Raw genomic sequence first — 19639 nt, 5'->3', positions numbered from 1 at the left:
CCTCCACTGTGTGTTTGGTGAAAGCTGTGGAAGATACTGTGTATGTCATAACACCCAGCCAATGCAATTATTATTACTTATTCTTGGGTGGAGTAATAGTATCTTTTAAAATCTAAAATACAGTAAGGTTGTTATCTGTCAAAAAGTGGTTAGCTGTATAATTAAGGGATATTTTGGATAGTCTTGCAACAATATCACTGAGGCTTAATGACAGCTTCCTTCTCATATAAACGACAAACAATAAACAAGACTATATGCAATGAAGAGATCTCCAAAACAATTATTCTGATTATTCTTTGGACAAGGCAGAGGTGATGCAGGATGGGTGAGGTGGGAAAAAAATGGATTATATTCATCATCCCCTCTCAGTATGACAATGCTTAATTCACACACTGCCATTCATTTATTTAATTACTCCATGGCCGAATGGGCGCGTCCCGTCTCAGGTGCCCTTAGCGTTTCTTATTATATCGTCTGGAGTCTTATGGATTCAGCTCATCTGTTGTATTTGCTCAGTAGCTCACAGAGACCTCTCTGCCCCGACGCAATCTCACCTCATTAACATTTTAGGTGACGAGTCTGTCACGGCCTTAATTAACAATTCATGAGCACGGCTTATAGCTATATTAACATTTTACAACCAATAAATCACCTTTCCTAATCTGCTGTGTGCGTGCGCGTGTGTGTGTGTGTGTGTGTGTGTGTGTGTGTGGGTGGGTGGGTGGGTGTGTGTGTGTGTGTTCATGTACATGAATGTGCATCCACATGGCCAACTACTTGATCTGTCTCCAAGTCTTTGTCTCCAAGTCTGTCTTCCTCTCTGTCTCTGTCTCTGACCATGACATTTGTCTGAACTTTCCCTTAATCTTATATTCTATTCGTGGCATTGTGCTGAATCACATCCATTATACTTTTTCGTCAGGAAAACAGGAAAAACCCAACCTACGCCCAGTTCTCAAGGAGGTTATTCAAAGTGTTATGCCCGTTAATAACCTGCTAAGATACATCTGACTAAGCACCAACAAATGCAAGTGTCAGACATAATAGAAAAGTCTGCTAATTAGCTCTGCAACGTTTGATTAGTTTACTGTTACAAAGCAGAAAAAAGTGACAACAATACAAGTCAGTCTCCGTCTAGCCTTTTCTTTTTTTGTTCTTGGGGGAAGCAAAATGAATCAGAAAGGAGAGGGGAGCAGAGGAGACAAGAGGAATAAAAATGAAATAATGGTACAATCTGGTACAATCTTTGAGACTCCGTTCTCTGAGGTATCATAATTTCTGCTTCCCATGCACCTAACAAACATTCAAAAAGCCTCTGAGAGTGGGAGTAACAGCATGCTACAAGAAGTGCTGCTGTAGTCTTACGCTACTTTATCATGCCACAGAATATGTGTGTGTGTGTGTGTGTGTGTGTGTGTGTGTCCATACAGTATGTGAGTATGAATCTAAAAGGAGCCTATGATCAGGCAGGATGAGAGTAGGAAGAACACACTTTTCATGCTCTTATCATGCCCATGGCCCCTAAATCTATAAACTACATTTTAGTCCAGGGACCGTGATCATCTGAGAAAATATTTACATCCAGTTCAGCACAGAATTGTATTAACGTCAGCGGAGAAAGAGAAATATGTGATCAAAACACTACATCTCATGGCCTACTTTTTCTCTCAGTGTGGAACTAAAAGAAGAAATTAAACAGCCCTCCCACCACCACCACCACCACCCTCCCCACACCCCAAGGGGCCCTCAGCAGTCCCTTGACCCCACTTTGAAAAGCACTTGTGTAGGCAGTACGCACGGGGCCAGCTTCTCCTGGTGAGTCACCCAGTGTAAGTGCAGCAGCATCATGGTGCATAGCTGACGCTTGCCAAATGAAAACGATCTCTGCAGCACCGTTCGCTCTCCCTAGGTGACACACTCGGGTGGTGGCACAAAATGCTAATGGCAATGTTGGGCTTATAAGTTTATAGGGCGTCTTAACCAGTAAATAGCCTCTCCCAATCCCCCAGAATCCATGCCCATAGCGCAGCTGCATGGAAAGTAAGCTGTGGCTAAACTGAATTTGACCCTCGTGGTGTGAAGCTACGCATTCCAGGACGTTTTGCTATATGGAAGTGCTCCATAATACAGTCACAAACAGGTCCTGATCCTCTTAAAGAAAAGCCTTTGTCAGAGTGTTGCTCAGTAACAGCCTTGAACTCCCCCCCCAGGTGCACCGGCACATTTATTAAAAGGTAAAGTAAACATCAAGGTCACTGCCTCGATTGGAGCACATACATTACAAAGGCTCCGGAGGCAGCTGTGGCGAGGAGCGACTTTGCAAAATGCGTGGCTCGATGACAAATGCAATCTACATGGTAAAAGATCCACTCTAATCCAATTCAATTCACTCCAGTTCCAATCAGTCACCACTCACCAACTCCTCCAAATTAAAAAAAAGAAAAGAAAGAAAGAAAGATCAGAAAGAAGTGGGAAAAAAAGAAATGGCCCTTGAATGTGCAGCAAAAATCACATTGTGTTTTGAAACTGAAAGATATGTCTGGTATTTTCCTTTAGTCATGACTCACCTTACTTCCCATTATGCATGGATGCCAGTGGTACATTATGCATATATGAAGTTAATTTCTATTTTTAACTTGCCGAGGAGGACACATAGCCGAACTTCCAATGAGGTGTGTGGCCTGATAATGTCAGCATGGCAAATGACCAGTATAGGAGACGAGGAAAGAGGAAAGGCCATAGTCCACCTGCAATTAGACCAGTGAATACAGACTGAGCGACTTTATTTGTCTTACAGTGCACAACACTAATGCTGATTTTCTGTATTGGTCAAACAGAATAAACACCCGGTGATAATAAACCTAAACTCATATTGGTTATGGTAAATATCAAATGCAATATCACTGAATGTTCCCTGTTTATGATTCAGTAAGGGAGAAAATAAAACTCCAATAAAATGTAATAAGGGGGGGAGGGCAGTGAAATCAGAATGCATCTCAGAGATTATTGCCATGAGAATAGCATGCCAAGGTGATGGAACTGGAGGCTCATTCTGCCTCAGTAATAAAATGTATTTATTTTTTTTATTTTTTTTTCTCCAACACCTATGGAATGGAATTGCCATGACTACAACCAGGAGTTTTTCCCCTTTCTTTTCTGCTGCTGTGCTGCCCTCTTCTGGACACAAAACAAACTGACACACATTTGAATCACATGAAGCCTCTCACTTCATTTTTTCCTGGCTGCATACCCTGCATTCCAGTATCAGTGACTTTGTGGAAATCTTAGGTATCAACTGCCACGTTCATTTACAGGAGTCATGCAGGTGTGTGTGTGTGTGTGTGTGTGTGTGTGCGTGTGTGTGTCGGGAAGGGGTGGGAGGAGGGGAGGGGCGGGGGCCACTTTGCTCATATGAATAAGACACAAAGAAATGCTTGGAAATCCAATCCAAGCAGACATCATCCACTTACATAAGCTATTCCATCATCTCTCACTTGGCTGCCTACCCAGGACACTGTGCCTGATGAAATAGTGCAGTCTTATTTTGGGAAAGGCTATCTCTGGTCTGACAGCATTTCAGACCAAAAAAACAGCTTGTTCAATGGAAAAAAATGTTCTTTTGGGGTGCGGAGGGACGGTTATGCATATTTGTTTGTATGTGTGTGTGTTTCTCTGTGTGTATATGTGTTTACATCTGTTCCCCTCCCCTGATTTACAGCATCCCTCTGAATCATTCTCCCTCACCCAATACTTGCAACCTAACTCTGTCTCTCTCTCTCTCTCTCTCACTCTCTCTCTCTCCTTCTGTCTTCTTCCCATAATGGTTCTTGTGTTAACAGACAGCAGATATCTGATCAGGAAAGAGCCATATCCCCCTCTGCAGCAGCCAGGGAAACAGGGGAAATTGCTTAAGCTCTTCTCAAAGAAACGATTTCATTCACAGCAGCAGCACTGTTTGCATGGAAACTCACACTTTCTCACAGCGCCGTGCCGCCGACAATGAACGTCTGCCTCAAGAGATTGAATTGAAACTCTTGTATAACTAATGTGCTGCTTTCTGTGCGCATCCACATTTAGATATTGTTCAGCAAATTGTTCAATTTGGCCAGAAAATTGAGCTGCCTGGCTCAACGGTGAGGAATTCTAGATGCTGCAAAGGGACAGACAGCACAATGTTTATTCCCATATCTCCATTCAGGCAGAATGCAAATTAAAGAAAATACTGTTCTCCATAGCCATAAATATCATCAACACTACCACCACACACACACACACACACACACACACACACACACACACACATACACACACACACACACACACACACACCCCTTTCAACACTAGGAGTTGCACTCAAAAAACATTATCCTATTATGTTAATCAGTGAGATGTAAATTATTGGCTGTTTGCGGACAAAGAAGTAATCAAGTTGCATTTCAATCAAATCCTATTTGGTGCGCAGGCATCTTGATGGCATGCCTCTCCAGTAAGTAATGACCCTGTGTTTTGTAAGACTAATAAAACAATATTATTGAAACAAAGCGTTGTTGGGTTTTCACTACCACAGCAAACAAAAGCACCTACTGAGCTATAAACATCTCAAAAGCCTGCGGGAGTTTTTTTCCCCCTCATCCAAAATACTGGGAGGAGGGTGTAGGCCCTGAACGTCACTCCAAGGGAGTTGCAGTGATTCTGGACTTCCCTAAACTTGAGTTGGAGTTGGATCAGTCACTCTAGGGCAATGACTTGGTGTCTGGGAACACCGCACATGATACCAGCGTAGCCTTCTCTCTGTTAGGAATGTTTATTTGAGGCTTGTTTTGTTAAGGATGCGTTACAGACAAGGAGAGATGGAGTGGCAGTGGACAATTTTCACATTATTTTTGAACTTTCAATTCACTTACGGGTCTCCGTCCTCCTATGACTTGTTCCAAGGGTCCGCATACACTGGAGTGGTACAGAGACATAGAAATAGGTAAGAAACATGTTTTTCATATGTCTCTGGCGGAACATGTTATTTTCCATTTTCCATGGGCCCCATGCTGCGCAAAACAGGTACTGCTTTATAGGCTGTATTAGGCCTATACCACTGCTGTTTTCAACCTTTCTGTTTTTGTGCAAGTCCTAATAGCCAGCTGAATAGAAGCGTGATTTCCTCAGTCCCTCTAGTGTTTTTTTCCTGGTCTATCCTGTCCTTGTGATTGGGGTAAAATCAGGCTGTGCTGGTGTTGTTTGCTATAAATTGCGCAGCACAGTGAAGTACTCTATACAATGCAATGAGCTGTAAACTTTCCATTGATCAGAAGCATAATGACTTCAGACCGGGACAGCTGTAGCCTATTATCAGTCATATAGATGGGTTTGCGACATTCGCTGTGCCTTTATCGGGCTATGACTAAATTTGGCTCGAGTCTGCCAATCTTGCCCAATGTGATAAGATCCAGAGAAACACTGGAATGTGAGTGATTAGAGCCATCGCTCATCTATAGGAGACCAATTGCGCATTTCCAGCTGTGTCTAAATTAATTAAAATAGTCGAGCGAAAAAAAAAAAAAAAAGCCTGAGACGCGCCCTTTAACGAAAAATATACTAGAAAATTTACATGAGGACAATCTGTGGTGCTCAATCCTGTGGTATCCCATTACTAAACTATCTCTTATAGTTTTTCTATGATATTTGTATAGTATAGCTACAAATCAAAACATTTGCCAGTTTCATCGGCATGGCATTTTCCTCATCCTGTGGGACTCTGTTTATCCCAGTCTGAACGGCTTTACTCTCTCCCCAGGAACTGGTGTGCTTATGTGGTGCACAAGAACGTGAGTTGCACCGTGCAGGGGAGCGTCGAGAGCTTCCAGGAGCCCGTGGTGGCCCCCTGCCCCGCCTACCAGCCAGACTGCGAGCAGGAAGTGAGGTGAGCACCCCGGGGAGCAAGGGAAGGGTTATCCCAATGAAATTATCAGCAAAAAATGTATTTGTGGCAGATTGGAGTTTTAGCTACAGGAATATTTCTCAGAGAACAATCAAATAACCACAGCTTTTCTAGTTACGTAAGGAAGCCCAGTGAAAAAGGCAAGGGGTAAAAATAGGAGGTAGCTAATAGTATGACAACAAGCACTCTTGCTACTAGCTGAAAAAAATGCAATCTAACAACACTAAGTTATCTAGGTTAGCTAGCTGACCCTCCAAGTTCAAGCCAGTCAACTCTGGACAACTTTGGTCAATTCCAGATACCCTTTGCCAAATCCAACAAACTCATTCGTTGAACAAAATTTTAAGATGAAATATGTATGATGCCACTTGCCTTTTGGCAGGAAGAAAAAAAAATACTCATTGCCATTTATATTTTTGTGGCCAGAGATCCTTTTTTGCCAGGCGCATTGCTTTCCAGAGTCCAGAGATTCCAAATTTAGTGTTGTAGTTTTCATCATGATAATGATGAAAATAACCATGTAATAGACCTAGCCTCCAGGCAAGACTTGCTATAAATTCATTTGGATGCCAAATCTAAAGGAATCTCATTAGGTTAGTATTCAGGACAAGCATTCCTTCTGTAATGCCCCTGCAGATGTACAGTATGTTGTCAACAATGCATACAAAGAAGATGTATTTTCCAGTGTCCAAAACATATTTTGAATGAAATATGTTTTATATTACATATCCTGAAGTATATGTGAAATGCATTTCTGGCAGTATGGGCATGTTAGTGTAAAATAGTTTCACCACCAATATTAAATATTCCCGTTTAGTCAGATATCTGATATGTTAATGAATCTTCATAATTTACATACATAATTTGATTTAGGTTACTCAATGCATTTTTATACTCAAAACATTTAAGAGAAACAAGCTGGCCTTTTCCTCCTGTGGGGCAGTTGAATTTGAGGGTGTTAATGGGAGATACGCCAAAGTGATCATTAACTGAAGATACTGTTTTGCAATTTAATATATTTTGTCTTAGTGGATCTTGGATTGTTTAAAAATGAGACATAAATAAAGCAAGAGATTAAATGCTTCCAGTGACATAGACTTATAACTTTAACCCAATGCTATCTGTGGTTTGGTTTAGCTTTGTGTTCTCCTGAGAAAGAAAAACAATTTTCAAGAGCCACTGTGCTGTGGAAAAGAGTCCTTGAAATTGATAACTCTGTGAGACTTAAGTCACAGGAACATATTTCCAAGTTTCCATGTGAAAGCGAAAAGGCCTGGCAGTGAGAATAGAATAGGATAGAAAAGACACCTCAAGTTTTTCCATCTCTACATTATGATATACAGTATTTGCTTTTTGTACTAACCCATATTGGGATGAGATTTCAGTACACATTGTTGAATATAACCATAGTGTTAAATGTTACTTGCCTACAGTTTATTTTGTGCATTCTTTCAAGTTTCCTTTTTTCTATTAGTCAAGCTAGAACAATGTTATCTTTGAGGATGTCAGTTGGGAACTGTGCAAAGATGATGCGTGTTTCAAGCGTCAACTTTCCAGATGTTACACATGACATGACCCCTGTCTTTAGGGAAGTGATGTCATCTATTGTTTCTTTGGGAACAGTTTGCTTTGGCAAGAAAGCTGCCTGTAAGGGGCAACAATAGAAATACATACTCCTAAAGTGCTGGTGGTAGCAGGAGTAAACAGTTCCAAAAAAGAATACAATGTCAACATTGTATTCTTTTTAGAAATGCAGAGTAGTTGCAGCATGGGTAAGCAGTGTTTTTCTTTTTAGAATAGACCAATGTTAAGAAATGGATATCACTGATAAAACACTTTACTTTGCAAGTGACTGATGTTAGAAATCAAACTCAGTGCTCTCTGTATCTTATTCATATTAAAACGTAATATTAAATGATTGAGATTTTCAAAACCAAATTCACTGAATGCTGTTCCCTATCTTACAGGTACCAAACTCGGTTCCGACCCACGTACAAGATTGCCTTCAGGACAGTCACAGAGCTAGAGTGGAGATGCTGTCCTGGTCACCAAGGCCCAGACTGTAAAGATTTAAAACCACCCCCCAACCGGCAGTCAGTGCAGAGAACACAACCTTACCTCCCACCAAATCCTGGACATACAACTAGACACACACAGAGTAAGACACAAGCAACTAGACTGGCTTATTATTATATTTTAACTTATACATGAAATCACATTTTATGTTGAGGTAGAAGTATCTCAGAACCACTCATAGATGTGAGATTTATTTATTCTCATTTCTAAATAAAAGACTAAATGAATTATTCTCTGATTACAGGGCCAGAGCGGAGAGAGACGGGGCACCATGAGGCGAGGCATGGTGGGGCAGATAAGGTGCATCTTCTGGAGGGTGAAGTCCAGCGGCTCTCTCAGACAGTTCTGGACCTCCAGACAGCCTTGACAGGGTTAACAGCCAACCTCCGCACAGACCTGCAGGAAGACACCAATAAGATTCTGGTCACTCTCCTTAACAACATGCGCCCACCAGACAGTGCCACAACCGCAGGCACTGAGGACAGCCCGGCAGTGCTGGATGGTCATCAGGCTACCAGAGGTGGGATAGCAGGAGACAGGGGCATAGAAAAGATGATGGCCAGGTTGGATGACATGAACAACGCACTGAAGAGCAAGGACGAAGCTTTGGAAGAACTCAGAGGAATGGTGACAAGTCAAGAGGGGCAGATCCGTCTCCTGATGGATGCCTCACAATCTCAGGCTCCAGCCATGGTGGAAGTTGGCCCCTCAACTGACCTTGATGTGATCCAGACCTACGTTGATGGAAAATTCGAGAAGCTAAAGAAGGAGCTAGACCAGAATATGGAGGAACAGATAGCCAAGCTACAGAGCTCCTGCAATGACAGGATCCAGACCTTGCAGAAGACCTGTGAAGAGGGTCATGACCAAGGCCTGGTCAGCCTAACCAAGCTGGTGGACACCAAGGAGGCAGACCTGAGAAAGGAGATCCGGGAACTGCGTCTGGACATGGCTGCTGCAGACGGACCCATACGAACTCAACGGCAGACTGACCCATCCAAGCAGGAAGTGGACCGCAGTGACCACAAAGACCTGTGGCGTGAGATTGACCGTATTGCAGAGGCTCACCGCATCCTGAATGTCCGTATCGACAATGAGCTGGCCCACCTGTCTGCGCCTCAACTAGATGTTGAGTATGGCCCACTCATTGAGGAGCTGGAGGCACGCATAAATGTCACGGAACAAAATGCAGAGGTTCACTGTTTCTATATTGAAGATAAGCTGACCCGTGCAATTGCGGATGAAGCGGCAGCACTTCGGCAGCTTCTGGATGAGCGTCTGAACAATATGGAGGACCAGTTTACTAACATGCTAGTGGAAATGAGCAACAGCTCCTTCCCTGGGATGCTTGGTGACTCCATGGATGCCATCCAGGCAGAGGTCAACAACAACAAGTTCCTCCTCCAAGGCTTGGATGATAAGGTCAACGCTGTTGGGGAGCTGTGCTCTGCAGGGTGTTCAGGCTCAGGAGTTACTGCAGGTACAGCAAGTTCATCTACCATATCAGGTGGTCTCGACAACATTGTGAAGGACCTACAACTATGTAGGAATGACTTGGACGTTGTTCACACGGATGTCAGTGCCAACTCAGACAAGCTCAGAAAACTGGAGGATATTATTGAAAGGGAGTCAGTTGGACACCAGAAACGTGCCAAGTCCATGGAGGACTTCCAAAAAGGACTGATTAATCTTCAAGATAATGTAATTGGTCTGGCTGGAGCTGTTAATGGGTTAAGTGATTCCCTGAGCAAATACACTCAGGATATGCAGAGAATGAACTCGACATGCTGCCAGGCAGGGCAGAGTGGCACTGGGAGCCAAGTATGGGAGAATGGGGCATCAGTCAGCACAGTAACCAACAGTCAGGTGGAGGAGCTGAGGAACAGATTCAATATGCTCAGTAACCAGGTGTCATCTGAACTGAGTCAGTGTAAAGAGAACACCCAGGGTGTTACTGATGGCATTTCTGCCGTAGATGGGCGTGTGACCAGACTTGAAAAGGTGTGTGGAAGGTTGGATGGGGTTTCTGCTAATGTCAAAGAACTGAAGGACGGGCTGGAGAGGCATGTTGCTGGTCTGCGGGACTGCGTCCACAGGATGAATGCCACCTACGGGACTCACACCGCAGACATCATGTCACTGCAGAATTCCTTGCAGAGCGTCCAGACACAGCTCTCCGCAATGGCCAAGCATGTTCTCAAAGACATCACTGCGAAAGAGCCAGGTGAGTTACACCCTAATGATGATGTGGATGCTTTGGTGACATCATTGACAATCTGTGGTAACGTCATAGACGGGAAATGACAGAAATTATCAAAGCGCCTCTGAGGCTTTGACTCAGAGATGGAAAATCACTCTGAGGTCATATTCGTCAATATTTATTCGACCAGCGTAAGCTTGGGTTTGGTGCCAATGTTCAAAAGATTTACCAGTATATGGTGCTAGTGGGTTTTAGTCTGTATTACAGCACAATCACACCACGAGAGATCCCATGTAAGGCAATGTGTGGTTCTTGGTTATATAGTTGTTCAAAGATTCCCACATCAGTGTTGTCGGGCAAACATAGGAAATGAAGCAAAAGAGGAAGGATAAAAAAACACTGACTAAATTGACACAGTCTTTTTCACCTTCCCCTCCAACTTTTTATATGAATTTATCCTGTGAGACAAACAGCTGTATAAACACAAACTATGAATGAGTGATAGCCATAAAACTCGTAACATATGGGATTGAGTGTGACCCAGTGTCCAGGCTACCATATATATCCGCTCGTGGCTGGGGTTTGTAGGTGCTCTTTCCTGAAGTTAATCCTCCATATAAAGCATGGTGCTTGGCTTACATGGAGGCTGGGAGAGGGGATCAAATCCCACGTATGGCCACGGGGTATCTCCAGGAGAGGGAGGGCACGAGTTCACTGGGCCTCTCATGCCTGCTTTGAGTATGTCATTCAATATGTCCGAGCAAAAGGAGGCCCACATTGGAAACTTCCTGTGTGCTGATAATTCCCTATATTTTTCATATATCTCTTAAAAGAATGGGACAGGCTGATCGACAGTGTACCTGAGATTTCACGCACTGAACTCTCAGTCCTTCCTCAGTAGTGATTTACTCGCACTGTTTTGTGCCTCATTGCTCCCATCTGTTAATGTTAGAACACCATAGCAGAGTGTTCCATCTTTTTGTGAGGCCTTCTTTTACGCGCCATCACATAGTTTTCTCACTCATAGCAGAGAATTGGATGAGACCTTAACCGCAACTCCCCATCCCTCATCACACGTGCACACACACACACACACACACACAAAAACACATCATCCCCCATCCCTCACCATACACATGTACATGCACCAACCTCCAGCGATTCCCGTAGGGTGACCTCAGCATGATGTGTGGAGTCTGGTCCTCATTAAGGGCCTTGACTCACTGCTGGAGCCAGTCTTGATGGAGAGGGGAGAAGCAGGGCTCCACACCCAGGACCAGATGCTTCTACTGCCCTCAGCTGTGATGTCATGAGTGGGGCCCCGTCCCCGGTGCCTCCCTTTCTTTAACAGCACACAGGCAATCGTCAAAACAATGGGACTGATAGGGTGAGATGAGGGAGGGATGGAGGACTGTAGATGGAGAGGTTTAATGACTGTGGTGTGGAGAGAAGGTGTATTCCATTTCCCTGTAAGCCAAATATGGCCAGTTATTTCCAAACTGTGATATTTGATTTCATTACCTTACATGGAACTTAATACTTTACTTCTGCACAGCAATAAATCAGAAGGAACTGTGTGTCCTGTAGCAGGATTCTGAACAATGTTTGTCAGTGTTCTCACTTTATGCTTTTATTACCTGTTAATATACAACAAAAACAATTCCCCAAACAATTTCTAGATAGTATTTCTATCAGTATGTTTAAGTGGAGAGACTATCAAAATATTCTCTGTCTTAGTACTCACAAAAGAGTCTGTATACTAAGCCCCATGAGAGAGGGAGTTGGGCTGTGTGGCTGAGGTAGCCTGAGGTTTTTATGTTTTGTTCGAGTTTGGAAACGAAAGAAATAGTCTAAATAGATCTAAAATTTCCATGAAAAATCCCAGTTCTGTGGGTGTGGTGGTGAGAAGCTACTCAAATGTTTCCTTTCTGTGTTCGTCCTAATAGTCTCCACACAGTCATATGAAAACCCTGAGGAGGCTGCAAACAGATGAAGTGTTGTAATAACATAACCGAAAGATTTATCTGGAATAGCTTTGCCCTTACACACTGTGTGACTGGTGAATGGAATTGTGTGAGTTCAGTTGCAAAATGTTGGCACTTAGTCCCCAACAGCAGCTGCTGTAGACCATGAGAAGAGGTCTGTCACTGCAGCTTGTGTGTTTGTTTCTCACTACTTCCAACAGGGAATTGCGGTTAAGCAATAATGACTCTATTCCCTCATTTACAGTCAAATGTTGATGGGTCCGAGCCCTTTTGAAATTGGGGGAGAGACTTTAAGGTCTTTGGGGGTACAAACTATTTTAATGGAGATTGTCAGGAAATGTAGAAATATAGAAAATTCTGCTTGAGCAGGTTGCAGTCCCTCATTCAGGCGGTGACTAATCTGCCTTATGTGAAATATCATATGTGATCCCATTGCTGTGGAGTTGAGCTTTCTCATTAGAGTCCCAGGCTATTTTCCAGCTCTCCCTCTTTTTGGAGGTGATCCCATCCCAGCTCAAATCACTCCCTCCCTTCTCTCCCTTCTTTCTCTCTTATCTCGATCGTGCTCTCTCTCTCTCTCTCCTTTCATCCTACTTTTCCTGCTGATTGAGATTTGTCCTTCCAAGAATGCCAGAGGACTTTTCCTTCTCTCCCCCCTCCTGTCCCCTAAGTGTCTATTCACAGGCGAGGCCTTCAGAAAAAAAATACAGTTGTATTAAAGCTGGGATAAAATGGCTGCTTTGATTTCATGGATCAATGCTTTGCAATTGATCATTCTGACTTTATACTGGAGAGACGGGCAGCAAGATGAACTGTCTCCTGTGATCAGGGAATACAAGGAAAACAGGACTTCAAAGACTATTTGAAGTCAAGGGGTGTCTGATGGGAAATAATGGAAAATAGTATTTGACACCACCACACTAGTCACTGCGTATATTTGGTCAACACCAGAATTATGAGGGGGGCACTTTGACGCCAACAATTGCCCCGAAGAGACTGTGCAGAATTCCTGGAGCTGAGGCGTTTCCATCTGGACCGCCGGCCCTCCAGTTCTGACCCGGGAGCCCATCTGGAAGTCTTCAGAGGAGAATAGACCCAAACACACACACTGGGAATCCCTGAGGTCTGCCATTCACTGCACAATTTGAACCTCCCATCATTAATATCACTGGAGGAAAGTGGGGTGGAGTGGGGTAGAGTGTGAGATTGTGTGTGTGAGTGAATGGCAAGAAAGTGAGAGAGAGAAATGTATGCGAGAATGTGTGTGATGCATTATTGTATGTGCGTGTAACCACCACACCCTGCGCTGTGCAGCGTGCCCCTTGACACCATTTTCCATAGCGTGATCAGCTTGTCTGCTGCAATATTCTTTGGTGCTCTCAGAGACTTTTGTCTCCAGTACTGTACACTCATACAGTGTCACCCGAATCTGGAGAAGCGACAGTGACTAATGGCTCCCTCCCCCTGCAGTGTCTCAATCCTGGTTAGAAGCAATAACATCTGGTTTTGGTGATGCTCTCGGTTACACCATCACTCTGTGTGCATTTGTGTGTGTTTTGAGACTCTGTGGTTGCCCCCTTAGTAAGACACAGGCTGAGTGCTCATGGGAAATATGCACTCAGGCAACCAGCATCCTGAAGGAGGCATAGGGAGGAAATGAACAAGAGATTTCTGATTATCTCAGAGCAACATGATTGCTGGGTTTAATTTGTTTTTGATTATACATGTGGTTTCTGAGCAGTTTGTGGCATCACTTGCATTAAGAAGGAAGAATTTTGTTGATGGTTGATAATGTTTTATTTGATAAGGACAGAAATGTTTCCCCAGCAGACACAAAGGGATGCAACTTGTGTTTTTTGCATTAGTTACTTTCCAAATGTAATTCTTCAGACATTACTGATTACCTGGTTAATCCAAATACTCAGAATTGCTTTCTTTCACTTTTGGATTTATCACTTTGCCTCCAACAGACTGGATGTGCAGTTGTAGGAACAGTTCATTATGATTTACAGACTGTAATTTGAATAGCATTGGCATTGTTACCTACAGCCATTATGAACCATTATTTTCATTTTAAGATACAAATATTCACTTAATGTCTAAACCTAAATGCTTTATCCCTTCAAAACAGCTTCTTTTATCAAAAGTATGTACTTTAATCACTTTCTCCTGACTGTAACTGCAACTATAACCAAATCACATTTATGGTATTTTGTAATTACATTAGTATAATCCTGTTATATGTACTCCATTCATGCCTAACCCAGCCCACATGATGATTAATGGTACCGCAGATGCTTGAATCCAAGCTCCAAACAAACAAGCCATTTAATGTGCCAACCCCTCTTTACTATACCTTAACTACAGCATGACACAATCTGTCTGACACCTGGTTGTGAGGTGGGGGCTGACACAAAGCAGGTACTGTAATGTTATTTGTTATCTGTCCCCAGGACACACTCACAGTGTCTCTACATTCACCTCAGAGGCCCAGGTATTGTCTGTGCCCTCAGGCAGCCTGGCAAGCAGCCAAGCGCTTTACTTTTAGATGGTTCTCATTGCTGAAAACTCACACCGCCCGCCCGCTTTGCTTTCATGAAGGGTAATAATGGCACCAGTTGAAAAAAGCTCAGAGGTGCAGTGTGAGCCAAGTCTAATTTGGACTGCCAGCAAAACAAAAGTCATTAAGAGAGAATTCACAAGAGGGAAGATGAAGGCTGAATGTGAGAAAAGAAGCATTGTTTATGAGCAAGTCGTAAATTGCAGGCTGGTGCTGTTGCAGTTACAGGATTTTCCATGTCTTTAATATGTTGGATTGGATGATGTGAGCTGCTGTGACAAGAATAATCTGATGCATGCTGATAACACCTACTGTATGATTAACTGTAAATTGCTTTCTTTTTCTCCTCTCACTCTGCAAGGAATGACCCTAAGACTAGAGAGGCCTGGTTCCTTGCCGGACTCCAGTCCGACCAGACCCAGAATAACGCAAATCCCCCAGATCCACATCCCTCTCATCATCCCCCACCAGCCATCCAGCCCCAGGCAGCCCAACACATACCGCCAGCCCAGCCAGCCCAGACAGCCGTCCAGCCCCCAGCAACCAGGCCTTCCCACTCTGACTCAGGTTCCCAGAAAGCCGGTGGTGGAGACCGGCGAGGCTGGGCCTCCTGGCTACTTGCGCAGGGTGACTGTGCGGAGGGGGTCCGAGGACTCGTCTTCCATGCCTGTCAAAGGGTTCGCTGGAGCTCCAGGTGAGTGATGCTCATGGTGAGGACACATGGATTAAATCCTAGTGCTAGACTACATTCACACTGCAGCTGAAAGTGTCTCAGTTCTGTTCTGACATCAAAAGTGTTTTCTAATCAGTGTGAACAGTAAAATTCTGCATGGAGTCACATTTTTCAGTTCTGATCTGGTCCAAATGGATAATGTGGTACAAACCAGATTCTGAGGCATGTGACCTACATGCCACTTGTATTTGAACACTCAAATGGGAAATCTTACAGCATTCACCTGAGCCAGTTGTCATCATTTTGGCTCTCACTGCAGCATGGCTGAACCAGCGTTAGCATGGAGAACAATGAGGCACAACGATAGAAAGAAAGCAAAATATCTGATTTGACTGGTATTTGGGGAGACGCCCCAATTAAGTCTAAACTTGAAGGCACATACTGTAGCTAAAAATTGTTCAAAGCAAGGAGGAAAAGTGTAGGTACAAAATTCGATGTGACCTCTTTTGTTATTGTTACTCTGTGCATGCTTGTCTTTCTGTCAGTTCATATTAATATCAGATTTGGGTTGTAGAATAGATATGAAGGGTTGCCCAAAATAATAAGATATGAGCAGGCTTGTGGTGTGAATGTAACCCTACACTAAAATGTCTCTTTAAGAGTGGCCAGCTCAAATTCGATTTCACAGACAGTGCTAGATTTAGCCTGTTCTGTATTACATTAACTTGATAAAGGAAGATTGGAGCGACTCCAGGACTAAATGAAGGCTAAAATTTAGCCTCCAAGGGGGCAAGTTTAACTTATAGACCCAAATTTCCCAAAAATCGTCTTTGGTACAGAATTGTGTGTTTTATTTCTAGTTGTCGCTTTTTTTCTCTTTCCAATGGTTTTCACATAATTTTACAAGGCTGTTGGGTAATGCCTGTGACTGGTTTTATTTCACTGCACCCACAAATACATGTAAGTCCATTTGAAGGTTTTGAGGAAACTTTCCACACCTGAATCTGATTATGGAAGTAGCTTAACCAAATTCAAATGATTCAGAAAGCTACTTTTGAAGCCATGATTATGTAGTCTAGATTAAAACCTATTCCTGGTTTAATTTATACCCTTTCTGGGAAACTAGCCCACAGTGTTTAGACAGACAGTCTGTGTTCAGAGGGGAAAACCAAACCACATTACCTCAGGCAAGGGTAACCACTAAACAACCTTTTGTTCGGATGTTGTGTTTATTTTGATGTGCATCACTATACATATTGTAATCTATTGAACTCGTTCTGCATTGTGGCTGATACAAATTTGTAATGATATCATTACATCATTAGGCTATTATTAACAAAAAGATGATATAGTTGTCATCCCTTTTTTTGCAGGCTATCCCCCTGTGCAGCCCGTGTCTTTCAAACCTCAGAGGAACCAAGGTATTATGGCAGTTCATTATCAAGTTAAACTGAGAGCCTGGCAGAGTGAGAGAGTGGGGACTGGGTGTGTTTAGTTTAGGGTGGTATTGGTAGACCATGTGGAGTGGGAGGCTTAGCTTGGCTGCAGTCGGCCACCAGCAGGTTAGCCCTTGGGTTGCATAGCAAATGTTAAAGCTGGAGATGTTGAAGAAAATGCCATTACTGGTACAGATGATGACCATAACGTATCCACTCTACAGAAGTTCTATTTTTAACCTTTCAGCTATAGAACCCAAGAAAACACACACACACACAACATGCCCACAGTACACACCAGACAATTTTTTAATGAATACATTATGAATGTGTACTGTAAATATAACACCAGTGATGATTATAGATGAAACACCTTTTAAAAATAAAAGTGTTACCCTTCCTGTGTCACCTTGGCAACAGTGCTGACTGCTAGGAATACATTTTGAATTAACACTTGATCTTTATTTGTACCTTGTAGCTCCTTTAGCAGCAAAGTTGCCCTGGAACCCGATGTATGATGCTCCAGTCGTGTCACCAGGTAAAATCCTCCTGGAAATCATCTCTCTCCCTCTCTTTATAATTTAGTATTTAGAAAGTAGACAAATCATTATTCATGCAATCCACACTTTACCATCAATAGCTGTAGTATGATGAGTTATAAAGAGATTGAGAAATGGCTGATGAAGGATTTTCAGTTAAAGTGAGAATTGTGTAGTACTTTTTCTGTGGGATTCCTCTGATCTACTTGGGTGCATGTTTTTGGGTGAGAAAACTCCTTCGCATTTGACGAAAATGGTCAGTTATCGTACCACATGACATACACTCCACAATGTTTCCATAGCTTATCTTCTCTCTAACTCCCCCCATGTCCTCTGGTCCAGTTTCAGTCGACAGCAGCGCCTTGGCAGATCCCTTCTCCTTCTCCGCTGGCCTCACCCAGCAGCCCTTCTCTGGAGACTTTGGCGTCATCCGCTTCAACAGGGTGCTAGTCAATGACGGTGGACACTACAATCCACAGACAGGTACACAACACAAAGCTTTTGATTCATCACCACTGACTAATCTCTTTACCGTTTGTTTATTGCTATGTCACGGCAATACATGCACAGTTGGCTTTGGGAGTGATGCATTTCATATGATACATGCGTCAGTGACTCTGGGAAACATTAAACATTCAGCATGTCACAACCAGTGTTGCGACATGCTGAACAGTGATGGCCTGTGGATTTAAAATCATTATTTGTGAGACATAGTATGTGCAAGGCTGAGTTTCCACAGCAGCTTAAACAGCAATTATATTGCAATGTGTCTAGAACTCTTTTTTTTAAAAATTATTTTACATATTTTAACACCAGACGTAATACAAAGAAGTAAACTATATGACTCTTCAACCAGAATACATCACTCAAAGCACTGGATATGATGTCAATTAAGTACTTTTCAAACTCAAAATCCTAACCTTATAACATATTCCACATTAGAGCAATCAATCATACCCAGCACATTTTCACCAAAGCCTCCCCCTTCTCCTCTCCCCGCTCTATAGGGATCTTCACTGTACCAATGGACGGCCGCTACCTGATCTCAGGACTGCTGACCGCCAAGCAGGGCGACCGCATAGACGCTGTGCTGTCCGTGTCTAACCGCAGCGTCCAGAGGCTGCAGAGCTCCGCGGGGCAGGCGGCCGGTCAACACGGGGGTTCGGCTGCAGGTAGCTGTAGCTGCGGAGGCTCGGTCTCCTTCAGCCTGATCCTGTCCCTGAGGAAGGGAGACCGCGTGAGCCTGGTGAGGACCGGAGGCCAGCTGGCCACCACCGAGGCCAGGGAGATCCTCTCCACATACAGCGCCATCTTCCTCTACGCACCGCAGGCCAAAAGATAGCTGGCACTCAGCTGGCCACATAACAGCAAAGACTAGTTTGTTTCCAGCCAGTCGGACTGGAGAAGATGTTGAAGGAGCCATGGTTTTGACTGAATCGCTATAGGCATATGTGTAGGAGAACAGTACAATGCAGTTTCACTGTCTGAGGATAGGGTGCTTCCAGTTACAAGTCTTGAAAAATGTACTCAGTGTTCATCAAGGATTCATCACATTGCCATTTTCAGGCATTTTGCCAAAGAAAACTGAACACAAAGAGCAATATTTGTTGCTAATATATTTGGTTATCAATTTACCTTTTTGTACCTAGTGTACTATTTTTGAATGTCTTGTGTAAAAAAGTGTTTTAAATTAACATTCATAAAATTTTATATATTTTTATTTTAACAAATCCATCTCAGAGAATCAATATATGGTCAAATATTAATGGAATATAATAATGTTGGTTAAGCAATAAACCATGACAAATCACTTTCAGTATCATCTCACTATCTTACTTTGTAATCTACTCTCAACAGAATGATTGATGATTAATAAACATTCACAAAGAGAATGATGTGGAAAAAACGTGGTTTAGCAATATAAGGTTTTATTAATGTTATATAATGAACTGGGCCAGCTTCAGAAACTGTATTGAGAAAGACTAGAAGATTAGAAGTCAAACCTCATTTTTGAGTCATTGTGTAAAGTGGGTGTGGGTGAAAAATAAAATCCCCCTCTCCTCCTCACTCCTGAGACTTAGAAAATATTCCAAAAGCAAACTGTAATGGTTGAATTGACGAAGAGAACCAGAACCTTTACTTTGACCTCTCCGTTAACCTCAAAAAAGAAAAAAACAACATATTTAAACTTATAAACCATTTGTCAACTGGATAACTGTGCCATAAATCTTAAAAGTT

At 43.0% G+C, this 19639-nt stretch overlaps 1 protein-coding gene across 1 annotated transcript; it reads left to right on the top strand.

The window, feature by feature from the left end:
* Positions 1-4746: 4746 nt before the first annotated feature.
* On the top strand, positions 4747-19193 carry emilin2a (elastin microfibril interfacer 2a). Its single transcript, XM_071546014.1, has 9 exons — positions 4747-4975; positions 5789-5914; positions 7900-8090; positions 8253-10232; positions 15115-15447; positions 16800-16847; positions 17341-17400; positions 17744-17884; positions 18409-19193. Exons 1-9 carry the CDS (start codon positions 4830-4832, stop codon positions 18741-18743), a joined length of 3360 nt encoding a protein of 1119 aa, XP_071402115.1. The 5' UTR covers positions 4747-4829; the 3' UTR covers positions 18744-19193.
* Positions 19194-19639: the final 446 nt, after the last annotated feature.

This window comes from Centroberyx affinis, unplaced genomic scaffold (genome assembly GCF_046629955.1).
Source record: "Centroberyx affinis isolate AG114_WGS23_722 - 3 ecotype Tasmania unplaced genomic scaffold, CSIRO-AGI_Caff_v1 ptg005091l_1, whole genome shotgun sequence".
Classification (NCBI taxonomy): domain Eukaryota; kingdom Metazoa; phylum Chordata; class Actinopteri; order Beryciformes; family Berycidae; genus Centroberyx; species Centroberyx affinis.
The sequence above is the reverse complement of the archived record's forward strand: the minus strand, read 5'-3'. Positions and strand labels throughout refer to the sequence as shown.